The sequence below is a fragment of the Eptatretus burgeri genome, chromosome 9 (assembly GCF_056783735.1).
Source record: "Eptatretus burgeri isolate ZD-2024b chromosome 9, Ebu_testis_v1, whole genome shotgun sequence".
Lineage (NCBI taxonomy): Eukaryota > Metazoa > Chordata > Myxini > Myxiniformes > Myxinidae > Eptatretus > Eptatretus burgeri.
In genome coordinates, this window is record NC_140969.1 from 40,587,095 (window position 1) to 40,604,762 (window position 17,668).

At 46.0% G+C, this 17,668-nt stretch overlaps 1 protein-coding gene across 2 annotated transcripts in view; it reads right to left on the reverse strand.

The window, feature by feature from the left end:
• The window catches only part of SPG7 (SPG7 matrix AAA peptidase subunit, paraplegin), a 34,955-nt gene extending 24,786 nt beyond the window's left edge, over positions 1 to 10,169 (reverse strand). Inside the window, exons 1-4 of one of the 2 annotated variants that reach the window (XM_085894900.1) lie at positions 10,080 to 10,169; positions 9,623 to 9,863; positions 6,288 to 6,375; positions 5,459 to 5,545 (exon numbers count right to left, since the gene is read on the reverse strand). In XM_085894900.1, coding sequence (XP_085751026.1) covers positions 5,459 to 5,545; positions 6,288 to 6,375; positions 9,623 to 9,787 — 340 coding nt within the window. In that variant the 5' untranslated portion in view covers positions 9,788 to 9,863; positions 10,080 to 10,169. Of the gene's footprint in view, positions 1 to 5,458; positions 5,546 to 6,287; positions 6,376 to 9,622; positions 9,864 to 10,079 lie in introns of those variants that run through there. The other variant, XM_085894901.1, reaches the window with a different exon arrangement.
• Positions 10,170 to 17,668: the final 7,499 nt, after the last annotated feature.

The following is a 17,668-nucleotide window of genomic DNA, read 5'->3' on the forward strand; positions in this document are numbered from 1 at the left end:
GCCCAGGCAAGCCTCTTTTTCTTATTGTGCCATCTCAGCAATGACTTTCTTACTGCCACTAGACCTGTCAAACCTGCAGCTCGATGTCTTCTCTTCACAGTTGAAACTGAGACTTCCTTACTTTGACCCGTGTTAAGCTGTGCTTGAAGCTGCTGCCCTGTGAGCTGCCTATCACACAAGCTGCTGACTCTCAGAAACTTGACTTCTGATTGTGTTGTGGCTTTGGGTCTGCCAGACTTCTTCCTGTCAGAGTTTTCTCCAGGTTCCAAGTGCCTTTTGATGGTGTCGGAAACTGTACTCACTGACACCTTGATTCTTTGCAATGTCTTTAATGGAAAGACCTATCTTTAAGGGTTATAATGATCTGTCTGTCTTCCTTTGTTAATTGTATTTTTCTCACCATTATGATACTAATACACTACTTCCTGCAGTGCAATATTGTCCAAATAATGCTTCAGAGGGTGCAGCAACAGTCTGTTCCAACACTGTTTTTATACAGACAGAGGGTTTGTAACTAATCAACAAAGGTTGGGACACTTGTCAGAATTGTTTGCATCAACTTTCAAGGCTTAATTTACTTCCATTGCTGCAGAACAGCTGCAGTTGCTAACCCATTACTTGTTCCCTGAAAATGGCCTTTTTTAACAACTGAAATTTACATTATTTTTCAGTTTTTGGTAACCAAAACTTCTTCATTTTTAATCTCTGGAAGTTTACCGCTGAGCTTTGTACCATTTCAGGTTATTCATTGGACTTGAACTGCTTAAATTTCAGTAAAAAACTGGAAAAATGGGGGCGTTCTAAAACTTTTGATCGGTAGTGTACTTCTTGTTCCCCTCTAAAATAATGTAAAACTGTAGCCCGACCTCCCTCAATAACTGCTGAAGCCATGATGGTAATTCCAACGCGAGGAAATTACTTTGTCTCTGGGCTAGTGCACGCAACCCAAAATTAAAATAAACCAATGTCACCCGCAGGGTGACCCGTATCTTGCCAAAAGGTGACCACGTGTGACTTATTTAAGGTCACACTGACGTGAACAGAGCTGCTATCCACCAGGAGCGACTCCTTGAGGAATATCTGCCTACGAGAGATTCCGATGAGAATCGTTCTACAGAGTAACCATGAAAAATATGTGTTTTCCTCATAACGTCACCAAATGACGTCATAATGTCTCAAGCTTGACATATCTAGAAAGCACTCATCGAGGTGTTCAATTTGAGGTACTACACGATATGGTTCCTAAAACTTGAAAATTTGACCTTGGGGTCAAATATGTTTGACCTTATGTGCTCACCATGAAGGTCAAGGCCAATCGCCACCAAAAATTAATCAGCTGAGCGCCAGACCATGAACTATATTCCCATGAAGTTTGAAGATGATACGATCAAAATTACTCAAAAAAATAAGGGTTTCGTCGACTCCCCTGATTTGCGACAAAGTGACCTTGACCTTTGACCTTGACCTTCAAAATTTTATGTGCTGAAAGGGACCTCTATAGGCCTTTGATATGCGAAGTTACAAAAATTTCCAATGATAACTGTGCTCTGCAGTGATTTATACATGATTGCAGACAAAATAAAAAAAAAAAAATAATAAAAAAAAAACATACAAGCTGACTAACATATCTTGCAAAAACTTCGTTTTGGCAAGATAAAAATACATAAAACATTAATTGTTTAATGGGAAAGTGAAGGAAACGTTAAGGAATATGAACGTATATGTGCACTCAACCAAACCAGGCCAAGATTGTGGGAGGAGGAAATGGACACTGGACACTGGACAGAATCATTCCAAAAGAGATACATATCCAAACTATCACTCAAATCAACTGAAACAAGTATTAAAACAATTTTATAACATAGATTTAATCCATACCAAAATAACAAAATATATAAAACATAAAGCATTTTATTATTTTGTAAAAAGATATTCGCATCGACATTTCCGCACACGTGATAATCTACACAGTGGACTGAACCAAAAGGCAGTATTGAGGAGGGGGGAGGGGGGGGGAAGAATGTAACATAAGCCAAATTTAACAACATTGATGGATTTAATCTACAGCAAAATATATAAAACATTAAGCATTTTATTACTTTAAAAAGCTGCAGAAACAAGAAGAAGAAAAAACATTAAAAAAAGAAAGAAAGTAAAAACAGAAGGATGAAATCAAAAAAAAACAACCAAACAAGGTTGGAATGACATCACAATCCTCTTTTGGATTATCATCACGACATTTTTTGACATTTTACTTTTGTTGTGGGATTGTGATGGAAAAAGAAGAATGAAGAAGAATGACAATAAAGAAAGATACTACAATATGACACCACAATCCTCTTATGGTTAAGCATAATGATATATTTTGATGTTGTTCCATCACAATCCCATAACAAAAGTAAAATGTGCTTTTGTCTTAAAATCCTGCTATGCTGCTGTTGCACTTCCTCTCGCTGCCCTTTCCACCTGTCATTTACCCTAGGTCAACTTCCACCTGCTTGGAAAGCAGCCAACATCACAGCATTACATAAAAAGGTGCAAAAACGGATCACCTTAACGACAGACCAATTAGCTTACTTCAATCATCAGCAAGGTCATGGAATCCATCATTACAGATGACATAAAATCATCCCTTTTCTCCAACTGCCTCATCTCAGATTATCATTTCTGATTCAAACCTGGTCACTCTACCTTTGACATGCTGCTTCTATTCCCTCAAAGATGGATGGAGGCCCTCAACATCGGACATGGGATCAGGGCCATCTCTGGACATATCTCGAGCTTGTGATCCAGTCTGACATCCTGCCTTGCTCTCCAAATGCTATCTATGGAATCCAAGGCCAACTCCACTCTTGGATTCCCGACTTCCTCCACTCTCGCAGTCAATGTGTGGCTCTCAACAGAACTCACACTATGTCTCTCCAAAATGACCATCTGGAACCCCCACCCCCCACCACCACCACCACCACCACCTACTTTCTCAACAATGCTCTTGAAGAAGTCTTTTCATTCAAGCTTCTGGGTCTCACTATCCATCCATCCATTGGGACCACACTCTGTGCAGAGCATTGGTGCTGCCTAAGCAGTCTCCTTGGCTAATGGACATAATCCTGAACGGGTCGCCACTCCGACACAGTATACCAGCATGCTAGCACTCATTTTGCTGACCTCAGAAGAATGATAGGCAGAGTTAACCCTACCTGCTATTAATTCAACAGCTGAGTGGGATTTGAACTCAGAATCCAAGGATTCCAAGCCCACCACCCTAACCATTAAGCCAACACCAGGCATACATCTCACTATCTGCCATGATATTTCCTGAGAAAGTCACATTTCCAAGATGGCCTCCAAAGCCAGTCACCGACTGGGCATCATCCGTCGTGCAAAGTCCTTCCTTGGCACACCTGAGCTCCTGACCACATACAAAGCTTTCATCTGCAGCCTGATGGAGTAATGCTCTCCCCTCTGGGCTGGTGCTCCCGCTTCACGCTGTGGAAACCAAGGCATTTAGGATCATTGGTATCTCCCACGATGAGGTTGAGTCTTTGGGTCTCTCATTCTCTTCAATCCCACTCTCCCCTCCAGGTCTTCAAAACAGCTGTTCATCACCATCTCTTATCTCCCCCCATTTAAAACCACAATCTTTTCTACCCCCGCCAATCCACCCTAAACTCACCTCCTTCAAATTTCCTGCTTTCCTTCCTGAAAGTCACTGTAGTGTCCATCTTGTTTACCCTGTGTACCCCACCCCATCCCTCTCCCTCCCACAGATCTCCTCATGTCTCTGTTCCACACTGGTTTTTCCTTCCCTCTCCAGCCCATCGTCTCCTGCTCCCCTTGTTGTGCGTTTCTGTGTGTTAGCTCTCATACAAGCCTCGACAGTATATAGAAAAAAATACGGCCCTTGGGCCCTGGTCAGTTCCAACTTCATCGATATTGGATATATTCATTAACATTCATTGTTTTTATTCCAGCCCGAATGAACTTCATACTCATCAAGACTAATTATCGTTCATCCTGGACAAAAATTCGGAAAAAACGCTCAGACAAGCTGTAGACATTGTTCCATAGAACCATAAACTATGAATAGTCTACGAGTTTTAGGACTTTGAAGATTTATTGATTCGACAAATTAACTTAGTCAATTGGTGACAAATCTGAAATTTAATTGCGGGAGGTTCTGCGGCATTTATTGTGGACAGACGGATGCACGGACGGATGGACATGGACCCCCATTTTATGTCACTTCCTTCGGAACTGATTAAAAACCCTTTCATCTCCTCTCCCAATCAAGGCTGGAGTACCTCAAGGCAGTGTTCTTGGCCCCATCTTATTCCTAATCTTCATCAATGATCAAACAGACTCTGGAAAATCCTCATTATCTCTTTGCTGATGTGAATCCACTCTCTGCCATGATATCCCTCATCCTTTTTACAGAAGGCAAGCAGCATCTTCCCTCTCCTCAGACCTTGACAAAAAATCATAAAATGCTCAAACACATCTTACAATCCGAAGAAAATCCTGTCTTTCTCTCTGTTTCTCTCTCTCAACACAGTAACTCTTGGGTCTCACTCTTCGCCGTGATCTCTCTTGGGCAAGCCACATTTCAAAGTTAGCCTCCAAAGCCAGATGCTGACTGGGGATCCTCCATCATGCAAGTCCTTCCTTGGCACACCTGAGCTCCTATCAACCTTCAAGGCTTTCATCTGCAGCTTCATGGAGTATGGAGTACTGCTCTTCCATCTGAGCCACCATCTCAGGGTTTTTTCCCCCATCCAAAGCCATGATCTTTTCTACACCCGTGAAACCACTCTCACCTCTCCCAAAATTTTGCTTATGTGTCCATCTTGTCCACCCCTTGCATTTCCTCCACCACACCCCCACCCCCGCCCCCACCCCTCAACGTTACCTGCATCCCGTTTGTCCGTCTCAGTCTACCTTCTCCCTCTGCCCTGCTTTTGGTGTTTTTCCCTTTCTCTTGCTGTTCCTTTTGTTATGTTGTCTTGTTCTGTTTTGTGTCCAAGCTCTTCCCCGATCCTAGACCAATTATTTAAAAAAAAAAAAAGAAGAAGAAGAATAATAACAATAAAAAGAGGAGGAAATCCAACATTTGTTGGTTTAATTTAATTGCTGCATTGCCCAGAATGTAACATCAGACCGTCAGGTAAGTACCTAACTAACGAAAGAAGGTGTGGACAAGATTGAGGAGTAGCTCATCACATTAATTTTCTAAAAAAATTACCGATGTTGCACAAGACTGGGGACAGGGTCCAGGCTCGTGCCAGGCTCATGCCAGGAGTGCCTCAAGAGTGCCCTCGAGTGCGAGGTCGAGTGCCTCCCCTCTCCCTCCCAGGACAGTTTTATTTCACTTTCAAAAGTGCATGGCTTCTTGTCATAATCAAGAGTGTTGAATTGTAACCCATCCCAACTCGGAAACATGATTGCAGCCTCTTCTTACCGTCATCGTTGCTGGAGGAAGACTGTTTTTTCCCCTCTTCTCTCCGACTTCTCTCTTTCTGGCTATGGCAGTAAGCAGTGCAGTTCACTGGAAAACAAAGACAACTGCATCAATTTTCATCATCAAAATGTAACAAATGACAAAACATAACACGTAAATGTTAAACTGGTTATATTAAGAGTTACATTTCAAATTAATTTAATAAAACACAGGAGCAGGAAACTAGGAGACCAGAGGAAGCCAATTGGTCTATCATGCGTGTTACATCCACACACCATATCTTAAAATCGATAAATTTACTTCTACTTTACCGACAACAAAAAAAAAAGATTTTCCCATCAACTTTATATCAACATTCCTTTAAAATTAACTTGCACAACCCATTTAATCTCCATGCAGAAAATTTAGACCAGGGTGCAACGACACAACGGCAGACTATTTGAGATACAGTGGCATCTTCAATGGCCACAATGTAAATGTAGGTGTAACACTTACCTGGCTTTATTAGTCAATCCAAAGATTGTGTGCTCCAAGATGCAGCACCCCTTGCAGGTATTGCACTAAAAGTTTTTAATTAATCCCTCAACGTGTCAGGGATCAGCCCAGGCTTGAAAACTCAATGGCGACCACACTAGCAAACTCTCTTGACACTTGATATTTTAATCCAAGGAATAGTATCATGATCTGCTTGATAGATTAGATTAGATTTCATAAACTCTCAAACTTCCTCTCAAAGCAGACAATACTTCCATTGCTTCGTAAAGAAGCATGACATACTATAGGTATCAGTTTCATCTCAAACTAAAATGGTTCAAAGGTTTTAACTTACCGAGTGCTTTGCAAAGCTGTACGTAGCTCACTTGTTGGGTTTCTACGAGTGAAACGAGTGGGCTGTGTCTTGATCCATACAGCAAGGTCTGGGTGCAGAATGTTACACAATACAGCACCGTCAGTTGCAGCAGCAGAAATACTACTTTCCTTGAGAACATCCATGGTATTTGGATACAAATTTATAGATACCATTCATATTATTAAACAAAGCACACAACATAGTTCAGTCACGGTAAATCGTTGAAATATTCAGCGAGTTGGGTTATCTGTCTTACCTGTAGACAGTGGAGATCGAACATTACTCTTTAAAAACAGGCTGTACATGTAGACGGAAAATACATGCCTGATATTCAAAGTATGTTGAACAACACGACCCACCACAACATCAAGATATTTTAACAATTCAAGGGGAAAAAAAAAACTTTTTATACCTGATGGATAAAAGTCTTGGAGGTACGAATGATGAGACAACTCTTTTAAAATGTTCTGGATATGTAAATATTGAGATCAGACCGCATTAGTGTAGTGGGTACCAGGAAGCAAATGTCGCACCCACTATTGCTGCATGCTTCCTGACAAACAAGAAATGCCTGTCGCGCATTAACCTCTCTGCAGCACACAAAACAGTTCTGGGGGTATCAAGGAAAAATTATATTTTTAAAGGCTCTTCTGGCTAAACAGTTGCAAAGGTTCCACCGAATGAGTATGAACGTACCAGAGTTACAGTCTCCTACATTATAGTAGGATTGTACTTTTCATAGCCCCATAGATGTTCCCTCTCTGGGGTAGACTGGTCTATAAAATTGAGAATCAAGTTACCTTCCCGATATCAGCTGTCAGTTAAATCCGATGGAGATGGAGGGGGCTGGACCTCTGCGAAGCTCATGCCTAATAGGCATATCCGATGCCACAGCTCAGTCAGTTGAGCTTTGACAAAAAACAAATATATATATATATATATATATATATATATATATATATATATATATATATATATATATATATATATATATATATATATATATATATATATATATATATATATATATATGCATATATACGCACGCACACGCACGCACGCACGCACCTGCTCGTCCAACATCTCATTCCAAAATCATGGGTATTAATATGGAGCTGGTCCCCCCTTTTGCTGCTTTCACAACCTCCACTCTTCTGGGAAGGTTTTCCACGAGATGTTGGAACATTGCTGCGGGGATTTGCTTGCATTCAGCCACAAGAGCATTAGTGAGGTCGGGCACTGATGCTGGACGATCAGGTCTGGCTCACAGTCGGTGTTCCAAGGGGTTGAGGTCAGGGCTCTGTGCAGGACAGTCAAGTTCTTCCACACCAATTTTGACAAATCATTTCTGTATGGATATCACTTTGTGCATGGAGGAATTGTCATGCTGAAACAGGAAAGGGCCTTCCCAAAACTGTCACAAAATTGGAAGCACAGAATCTTCTCGAATGTCATTGTATGCTGTGGCATTAAGATTTCCCTTCACTGGTACTAAGGGGCCTAGCCCGAACCATTAAAAACAGCCCCAGATCATTATTCCTCCTCCACCAAACTTTACAGTTGGCACTATGCATTCTGGCAGGTGGCATTCTCCTGGCACCCGTCAAATTCAGATTCATCTGTCGGACTGCCAGATTGTGAAGCGAGATTCATCACTCCAGAGAACATGTCTCCGCTGCTCCAGAGTACAATGGCGGTAAGATTTACACCACTCCAGCCGATGCTTGGCATTGAGCATGGTGATCTTAGGCTTGTGTTTGGCTGCTCAGCCATTGAAATTCATTTCATGAAGCTCTTGACGAACAGTGCTTGTGACGACGTTGCTTCCAGAATCAGTTTGGAACTTGGTTGTGAGTGTTACAACTGACAACAGACGATTAATTCCATGCTACGTGCTTCAACTCTCAGCAGACCCGTTCTGTGAGCTTGTATGGCCTACCACTTCGCGGCTGAGCTGTTGTTGCTCCTAGATGTTTCCACTTCACAATAACAACACTTGAGTTGACCGGGGCAGCTCTTGCAGGGCAGAAATTTTATGAACCGACTTGTTGGAAGGGTGGCATCCTAACGGTGCCACGCTGAAAGTCACTGAGCTCTTCAGTTCGGCCCATTCTACTGCCAATGTTTGTCTATGGAGATTGCATGGCTGTGTGCTTGATTTTGCACACCCGTCAGCAATGAGGAGGAGGAGGAGATTGGGACCATACTCTGTGCAGAGCGTTGGTGCTGCTTAAGCAGTCTCCTTGGCTGTTGGGCACAATCCTGGATGGGTCGCCACTCTGACAGTATACCAGCATGCTGGCACCCATTTTGCCGACCTTGGAAGGATGACAGGCCAAGTTAACCCCACCTGGTATTATTCCAACCGCAGAGCGGGATTTGAGCTCGGGACCCTCGGACCCAAAGCCAGCCACCCTAACCATTAAGTCAACACCAGGCATATCAGCAATAGGTGTGGCTGAAATAGCCGGATCCAGTAATTAGAAGGCGTGTCCGCATACTTTTGGCCATGTAGTGTATCTAATATATAAAGCTCATTCCAACCACTCACTGACCGACTGACATTAATGCTCGGTACCTTCCGGGTGATAGAGAAAGCTAAGATTTTGTGTGCCGATGGACATCGCAGCCCATACACCGGCGGGGGGGGGGGGGGATAAAATAAATCACAGAACCATCAGAAAGCTTCCGTTAATGAAAATATCCAAAAATACGGGCAGACTTGTGCTCACTGCAGGTGAGTGACCCAAGACAATGGGGAAACACATAAGGTTCGTTATTGCTTATAATGTGTAAGCATACCTCATTAGTATATCATACATATATAAATATGTATATATATATATATATATATATATATATATATATATATATATATATATATATATATATATATATATATATATATATATATATATATATATATATGTTGATTTATTTCTTTTTAAAGAAGAAAGGTGCATCCAAGGAAAAAAGTAACTACATCTACTCTACTCATTGAAGTAATAAGCAAGAGCAGACCCAATCTCAGGCGGTTTCACCCACTTCCCTGCGAGCTTCCTCAGGCCAGTTTGGTGAATTTCTGCACAACCGCTTCGGAGGAGATAGTATGAAGGACAGACAGACGCACGAAGGGGAGGGACGGACACATTATAATAATAATAATCAATCGGGTGTGGATGTCGCACGGGCACGATGGGCCAAGTGGCCAAGTGAACCACAGCCAGACAGAGGGACCCGATTACAACACCACCCGGTTTTACACTCAACATGTGCAAACAGCGAGGTCGAAGCTGCGTTCCAGTGGAACTCACGTCGAGAATCCGCCCAGGACCTCGGAGAGGACCCGTGCACGTGCGTCCAAAGCGGACAACGGACGTGGGGGTCGCGCACCGACTCGAACTGCCTGGTGGACCTCGAAACAGGCCGCACACACGGCCGGGGATGGACAGCCTGGTCCGGAGCAAGTGGACAGGCATGACCAGGAACCACGCAGACCCAAACACGGTCAAAAACCTCAACCACTGAAGCCTGTCACCAAGTAACCGCTGGCATCTGGAGGAGAGAACACCAACACACCTCTGTCTGTCTCTCTTTCTCTCTCTCATTGCGACTCCGTAAACAATTCTTTCAAAACGAAGTACTAAAAGTAGCTTTAAAAGACATTTTCCTCCAACTAGGTTCGATTTCATACAAAACTCCGATTGAGCGGCATTCGTAGGATCGGAAAACGCACAAAGGTTGAAACGCAAACACTTTAATCTCAATTACCGGGGTAAACATGTCGTGAACGGGGTTGAACGAGTCCAAAGCTGCGGGCGCAGCCATCTTAGTGCTGTTGTACTTCCGGGTGAAGTTAAGTTTTACTTCCGGGGGAAGTCCTACTTCCGTTTTACGCTTGAATACATCGAAAAAGAGATCTGATAAATTCCATACGTTCACAAAGAAAGGTCTCCAAATGCAAACAAAATCTTCGTTTTACCTCTCGAATGGAAATATAATTATAATTTTTAAAAACAAACCAGCCGAGGGATCCGAGGTCAATACACCGCAATTACCCGTGAGGTGAAACCTAATAGTCCTGTTTTCACCAAACTTTGGGGAACTTCTGAGGACAAGGCGTCCTGATGCTTGACATAACCCATCAGAAAATTACGTATTGAGTAGATCAATTTTAAGGTCAATTCCGTTCCAGGATCAAAGTTCTTCTCAAAAAGTATTTTCACCCGATTTCCATGTCACCGGGTAGGAATGATCACTGCCTGGTACTTCCACAAGGTTGTTCAAACCATCGGTTAATTTACATATTCTGTGAGCCATCCACCACCTGTGCCGACCAGTGGTTCTCAGGTGATACCAGGTGAGCGACCAGTGGTTCTCAGGTGATACCAGGTGAGTGCTCAGTGGTTCTCAGGTGATACCAGGTGAGTGCCCAGTGGTTCTCAGGTGATACCAGGTGAGTGCTCAGTGGTTCTCAGGTGATACCGGGTGAGGGCCCAGTGGTTCTCAGGTGATACCGGGTGAGCGACCAGTGGTTCTCAGGTGATACCAGGTGAGCACCCAGTGGTTCTCAGGTGATACCAGGTGAGCGACCAGTGGTTCTCAGGTGATACCAGGTGAGCACCCAGTGGTTCTCAGGTGACACCAGGTGAGCACCCAGTGGTTCTCAGGTGATACCGGGTGAGCGCCCAGTGGTTCTCAGGTGATACCGGGTGAGCGCCCAGTGATTCTCAGGTGACACCTGGTGAGCGCCCAGTGGTTCTTAGGTGACACCAGGTGAGCGCCCAGTGGTTCTTAGGTGACACCAGGTGAGCGCCCAGTGGTATTGCCCCGATTTTTATGATTTTATTTCATGGGTTTTCATTTAGTTGATTTGATTTGATGGATTGTGACCCGTCACTCGGGTCTGGGGTATGTTCAGTTACCAAGTTTCTTGTCGACCGCTCGCGAAGTGACTTAAGCACTCAAGCAAGCACTCCGGTCGAACCTGTTGATAAGGAACGGATGGCTTGGCAAGCGAAAGATAAACTGCTTGGTCACTGAACATACCCCAGGAGTGGGCGCTGAATGGCGAAGTATGCCGATTTGTGAACAGAGACCCGGCTGTCTCGGGTGAACTTAGGCCGAATTGGAGGTTCAAGACTCCCCCGGTGCAGTGTCTTTCAGAGTGGACCACTGTGTGGCAGTAGCCGCAGTACCCAGGCTGAAATTCTCTGCCTGGAGAAATTAACTTTAATTTAATGGTAAGAATTGGGTTCGTAAAAAGAAGGTACAAAAACGGATCGATTTTCATTTGGGTATATGGATCGAGCATGTGTGTGATGGCCACGTGACCTTTTTCTAATTTTATTGTATAAAATCAGAGGGAGGGAGTAGGGGAGAGTGGGGCACCGTCAACACAGCGGCACCTTGAACACAGGGGCACCTTGAACACACGGGCACCTTGAACACAGGGGCACCTTGAACACACGGGCACCTTGAACACAGGGGCACCTTGAACACAGGGGCACATTGAACACAGGGGCACCTTGAACACAGGGGCACATTGAACACACGGGCACCTTGAACCACAGGGGCACCTTCAACACGGGCACCTTGAACCACAGGGGCACCTTCAACACGGGCACCTTGAACCACAGGGGCACCTTGAACCACAGGGGCACCTTGAACACAGGGGCACCTTGAATACATGGGCACCTTGAACACAGGGGCACCTTGAACCACAAGGGGAACCTTGAACACAGGGGCACCTTGAACCACAGGGGCACCTTGAACCACAAGGGGAACCTTGAACACAGGGGCACCTTGAACCACAGGGGCACCTTGAACCACAAGGGCATCTTGAACACAGGGGCATCTTGAACACAGGGGCATCTTGAACCACAGGGGCACCTTGAACACAGGGGCACCTTGAACACACGGGCACCTTGAACCACAGGGGCACCTTGAACACAGGGGCACCTTGAACACAGGGGCACATTGAACACAGGGGCACCTTGAACCACAGGGGCACCTTGAACCACAGGGGCACCTTGAACACACGGGCACCTTGAACACAGGGGCACATTGAACACAGGGGCACCTTGAACCACAGGGGCACCTTGAACACAGGGGCATCTTGAACCACAGGGGCACCTTGAACACAGGGGCACCTTGAACACACGGGCATCTTGAACCACAGGGGCACCTTGAACACAGGGGCACCTTGAACACACGGGCACCTTGAACCACAGGGGCACCTTGAACACAGGGGCACCTTGAACACAGGGGCACATTGAACACAGGGGCACCTTGAACCACAGGGGCACCTTGAACCACAGGGGCACCTTGAACACACGGGCACCTTGAACACAGGGGCACCTTGAACACACGGGCACCTTGAACCACAGGGGCACCTTGAACACACGGGCACCTTGAACACAGGGGCACCTTGAACACAGGGGCACCTTGAACCACAGGGGCACCTTGAACACAGGGGCTCCTTGAACCACAGGGGCACCTTGAACCACAGGGGCACCTTCAACACGGGAACCTTGAACCACAGGGGCACCTTGAACCACAGGGGCTCCTTGAACCACAGGGGCACCTTGAACCACAGAGGCACCTTGAACACAGGGGCACCTTGAACCACAGGGGCACCTTGAACACAGGGTACCTTGAACCACAGGGGCACCTTGAACCACAGGGGCTCCTTGAACCACAGGGGCACCTTGAACCACAGAGGCACCTTGAACAGATGGGCACCTTGAACACAGGGGCACCTTGAATACAGGGGCACGTTGAACACAGGGGCACGTTGAACCACAGGGGCACCTTGAACCACAGGGGCACCTTGAACACAGGGGCACCTTGAACCACAGGGGCACCTTGAACACAGGGGCACATTGAACACAGGGGCACCTTGAACACACGGGCACCTTGAACCACAGGGGCACCTTGAACACAGGGGCACCTTGAACACAGGGGCACCTTGAACACAGGGGCTCCTTGAACCACAGGGGCACCTTGAACCACAGGGGCACCTTCAACACGGGCACCTTGAACCACAGGGGCACCTTGAACCACAGGGGCTCCTTGAACCACAGGGGCACCTTGAACCACAGGGGCACCTTGAACACAGGGGCACCTTGAACACAGGGGCACCTTGAACCACAGGGGCACCTTGAACACAGGGGCACCTTGAACCACAGGGGCACCTTGAACCACAGGGGCACCTTGAACCACAGGGGCACCTTCAACACGGGCACCTTGAACCACAGGGGCACCTTGAACCACAGGGGCACCTTGAACACAGGGGCACCTTGAATACATGGGCACCTTAAACACAGGGGCACCTTGAACCAAAGGAGCACCTTGGACGACAGGGGCACCCTGAACACACGGGCACCTTGAATACAGGTGCACCTTGAACCACAGGGGCACCTTGAACCACAGGGGCACCTTGAACACAGGGGCACCTTGAACCACAGGGGCACCTTGAACACAGGGGCACCTTGAACCACAGGGGCACCTTGAACACAGGGGCACCTTGAACCACAGGGGCACCTTGAACCACAGGGGCACCTTGAACCACAGGGGCACCTTGAACCACAGGGGCACCTTGAACCACAAGGGCACCTTGAACCACACGGGCACCTTGAACACAGGGGCACCTTGAACCACAGGGGCACCTTCAACACGGGCACCTTGAACCACAGGGGCACCTTGAACCACAGGGGCTCCTTGAACCACAGGGGCACCTTGAACCACAGAGGCACCTTGAACACAGGGGCACCTTGAACCACAGGGGCACCTTGAACACAGGGTACCTTGAACCACAGGGGCAGCTTGAACCACAGGGGCACCTTGAACACAGGGCCTCCTTGAACCACAGGGGCACCTTGAACCACAGGGGTACCTTGAACCACAAGGGCACCTTCAACACGGGCACCTTGAACCACAGGGGCACCTTGAACAGATGGGCACCTTGAACCACAGGGGCACCTTGAACACAGGGGCTCCTTGAACACAGGGGCACCTTGAACCACAGGGGCACCTTGAACACAGGGGCACCTTGAATCACAGGGGCACCTTGAACACAGGGGCACCTTGAACACAGGGGCACCTTGAACACAGGGGCACATTGAACCACAGGGGCACCTTGAACACAGGGGCACCTTGAATACAGGGGCACGTTGAACACAGGGGCACGTTGAACCACAGGGGCACCTTGAACCACAGGGGCACCTTGAACACAGGGGCTCCTTGAACCACAGGGGCTCCTTGAACCACAGGGGCACCTTGAACCACAGAGGCACCTTGAACACAGGGGCACCTTGAACCACAGGGGCACCTTGAACACAGGGGCACCTTGAACCACACGGGCACCTTGAACACAGGGGCACCTTGAACCACAGGGGCACCTTGAACCACAGGGGCACCTTGAACCACAAGGGCACCTTGAACCACACGGGCACCTTGAACACAGGGGCACCTTGAACCACAGGGGCACCTTGAACACAGGGGCACCTTGAACCACAGGGGCACCTTGAACCACAGGGGCACCTTGAACCACAGGGGCACCTTGAACCACAGGGGCACCTTCAACACGGGCACCTTGAACCACAGGCCTCAATTCCCTTAGTTCAACTCCCTTCACATAGATGTCTCTATTATATGATCACCTTGTGGCAAGTCGATAAAGTACTGGAGTCATTATTAATTGCCTTTGTAGCTTTACAAGATCACATTAATTTTTTCGATTTAAGACAACCAAAGTAAATTTCACAGGGTAAGTTCTTGTTTTAAATCTAGTAGTATAAATGCAGCAGAAAACTTTAATTTGTCAATTTAAACTGACTGTCAATTTAATTAATTGGTGGGCACCAATTAATTTAATTTAATTAATTGGTAGCCTGATGAGAAGAGCCGTGCGGGAAGTCGAAAAAGGGTGCTCCATTTGTCAAGTTGCTCGTGATTTGAAGATAGATAGAATAACTTTATCTGGATACGTCAAGAAATGCCAGTCTGGGCAGGCCAGTTCCAATGATGAACTTGTTCCACATTTCAATACCAGACAGGTTGGTAATGACATTAATTTTCATGAAACTTTTAAAAATTACTTTAAGGAATACATCCTAACCTGTTCCCACATGTTTCATGGGCTCGGTTATGTTGCCTTGGGTTTGACTATGCAGAGAAAAAAAACCAAAAAGAAAGTGAGAAAGTTGGAGAAACAATGCTAGAGCAGGCAAGGACTAGATGTCTGGCTTTATGAAGCAACACCCAAATATTTCTCTACGGTCTCTGGAGGCTTCGAGTATAGCCAGGGCCCATGGCTTCAACAGAAAAGTAGTGGGAGCATTCTTCAAACTTTGGACAAAAACACAGGCCGAGAAAAAGTTTGGGCCCAAGTCAATCTTCAATGTAGACCAGACAGGGATAACGACTGTGCAGAACATCCCTAAGGTAGGGAAAATTACCGCAGTGGAGAGAGGGACACTTGTGACTTTTTGTTGTGTGAATGCAGTTGGTAAAGCATTACCCCCAGTTATGATTTTTCCCAGAGTCCACTTCAAGGACCACATGATAAAAGGAGCTCCTCCAGGTACCTTTAGACTTACCACACAGAGTAGTTGGATGAACGGTGAACTATTCCCCCCCCCAAGTTCTTGAGCACTTCATCAAACATATTGGTTGTTCCATCGAAAATCCTGCTGCTCTTTTCATGGGCAATCATGAAAGCCATTTGGCCATTGATATGGCGATGGAAAAGGGACTCTCTATTATAACCTTCCCTCCCCACACTTCCCATAAACTTCAGCCCCTGGACGTCACGGTGTATGGGCCACTAAAAACGCATTACAAGAAAGCTGTTAATGAGTGGAACTTGAGCCACCGTGGTATTCGGATTACCATTTATGATCTCCCTGAGTGTTTCGCTCGGGCGTTTTACCGAGCCCTATCACTTGAAAATATCACTGATGGTTTTCGAGAAACTGGGATTATGGCCCCTGAATTATGAAGTTTTCTCAGAGGATGCCTTTTTGGCAGCAGCAGTCTTATTAACCAACCGTACCAACGAAGCTGATGGAGCTCCAACCACCAATGATGTCACAAATGGTGAAGATGTAAATGGCTCTGCAAGGATGATCGGGCATGACCAACTCGAAGTCTCAACCTCAACTGTGAATACCAGTTTCAATTAGCTGAAAGAACTACGACTGCTGCCCAAGAGGAAGGCTGCGTCCACTCATTTAAACCCCGTGCCACGGGGGTTTATGTTGGCCTAATAATTACTAAGATATCAGCAGATTAGTGGTGCAACTTAGCTAAATATAGCATAACAATTGTGAATTTTGTGAGGAAAGCACCAAATTTGGCACACTAGTAGCCAATCATATTATGAACAGATTTGGATATTGAGCCATCTCAAATTCAGCTGCTGATGGCTGTGGCAGCCATTTTCCACTGCCATCAAAAATTTTGAATTTCTATTATTTCCACGGCAACTAGTGTGCCAAATTTGGTGCTCTCCTCACAAAATGCACAATTGTTATGCTAAGTTGCCCCACGAGATGAGGAAGAAACTTCATACGATGTAGAATTCTACAGACAGTCGAGAACAATGACGACGTTTTACCAAACCAACTATTGAAGACAACTCCAAGATTGTGAGAGGTGACATTGTCACGTGCCTTCTCAAACCGCTTTCTACAGGTGATGGGAGGATGGCATCCATTATGCAATTCAGTGTAGATCTTTGGAAGTGTAACTGTCAATAAGCATATAATCAATCTTGGGACTTACGTATTAAAGTAGGTTTCAATGGTGACAACATCACATCTGACAATCTCTGCACCTCTTGCTTGGCCATCTTGATGCACCATGACAGGGAGTGATGCACCATGACAGGGAGTGATGCACCATGACAGGGGACAGCAATTAGTTTGGAGTCAAAATATCACATTTCAATGCTACACTGTTTCGAGTTCATTAAAAGTTTGTAATTACCTTAAATTAGTCTTATTTTTTTAACTTTATTGGTGATCCTAGGGCATCGTTAACCCCCCTTGCAAGGTTCAAGGCACCCTGCACATGGGGTACATTGAACCACTTTGAAAAAAAATTTTTAACATAAAAATTGGCCATGATGGAAAAATGCTGACTAATCTTGCCTCTGGCAGAACTTAGCGAAAAGTCAAAACATATTTTTGGCCCACAATGGAAGTTTGATTTCTTTGGCATTTCAGGTGAAGAGCCAAATGTTGAAAAACCTGGTCAAGGTGCCCCGCTCTGCCCAACCTGGTCAAGGTGCCCAAGGTGAAAGAGAACCAAAAGGTATGATCAGACGTGGTCAATTTGGAGACAGGTCCAGACTG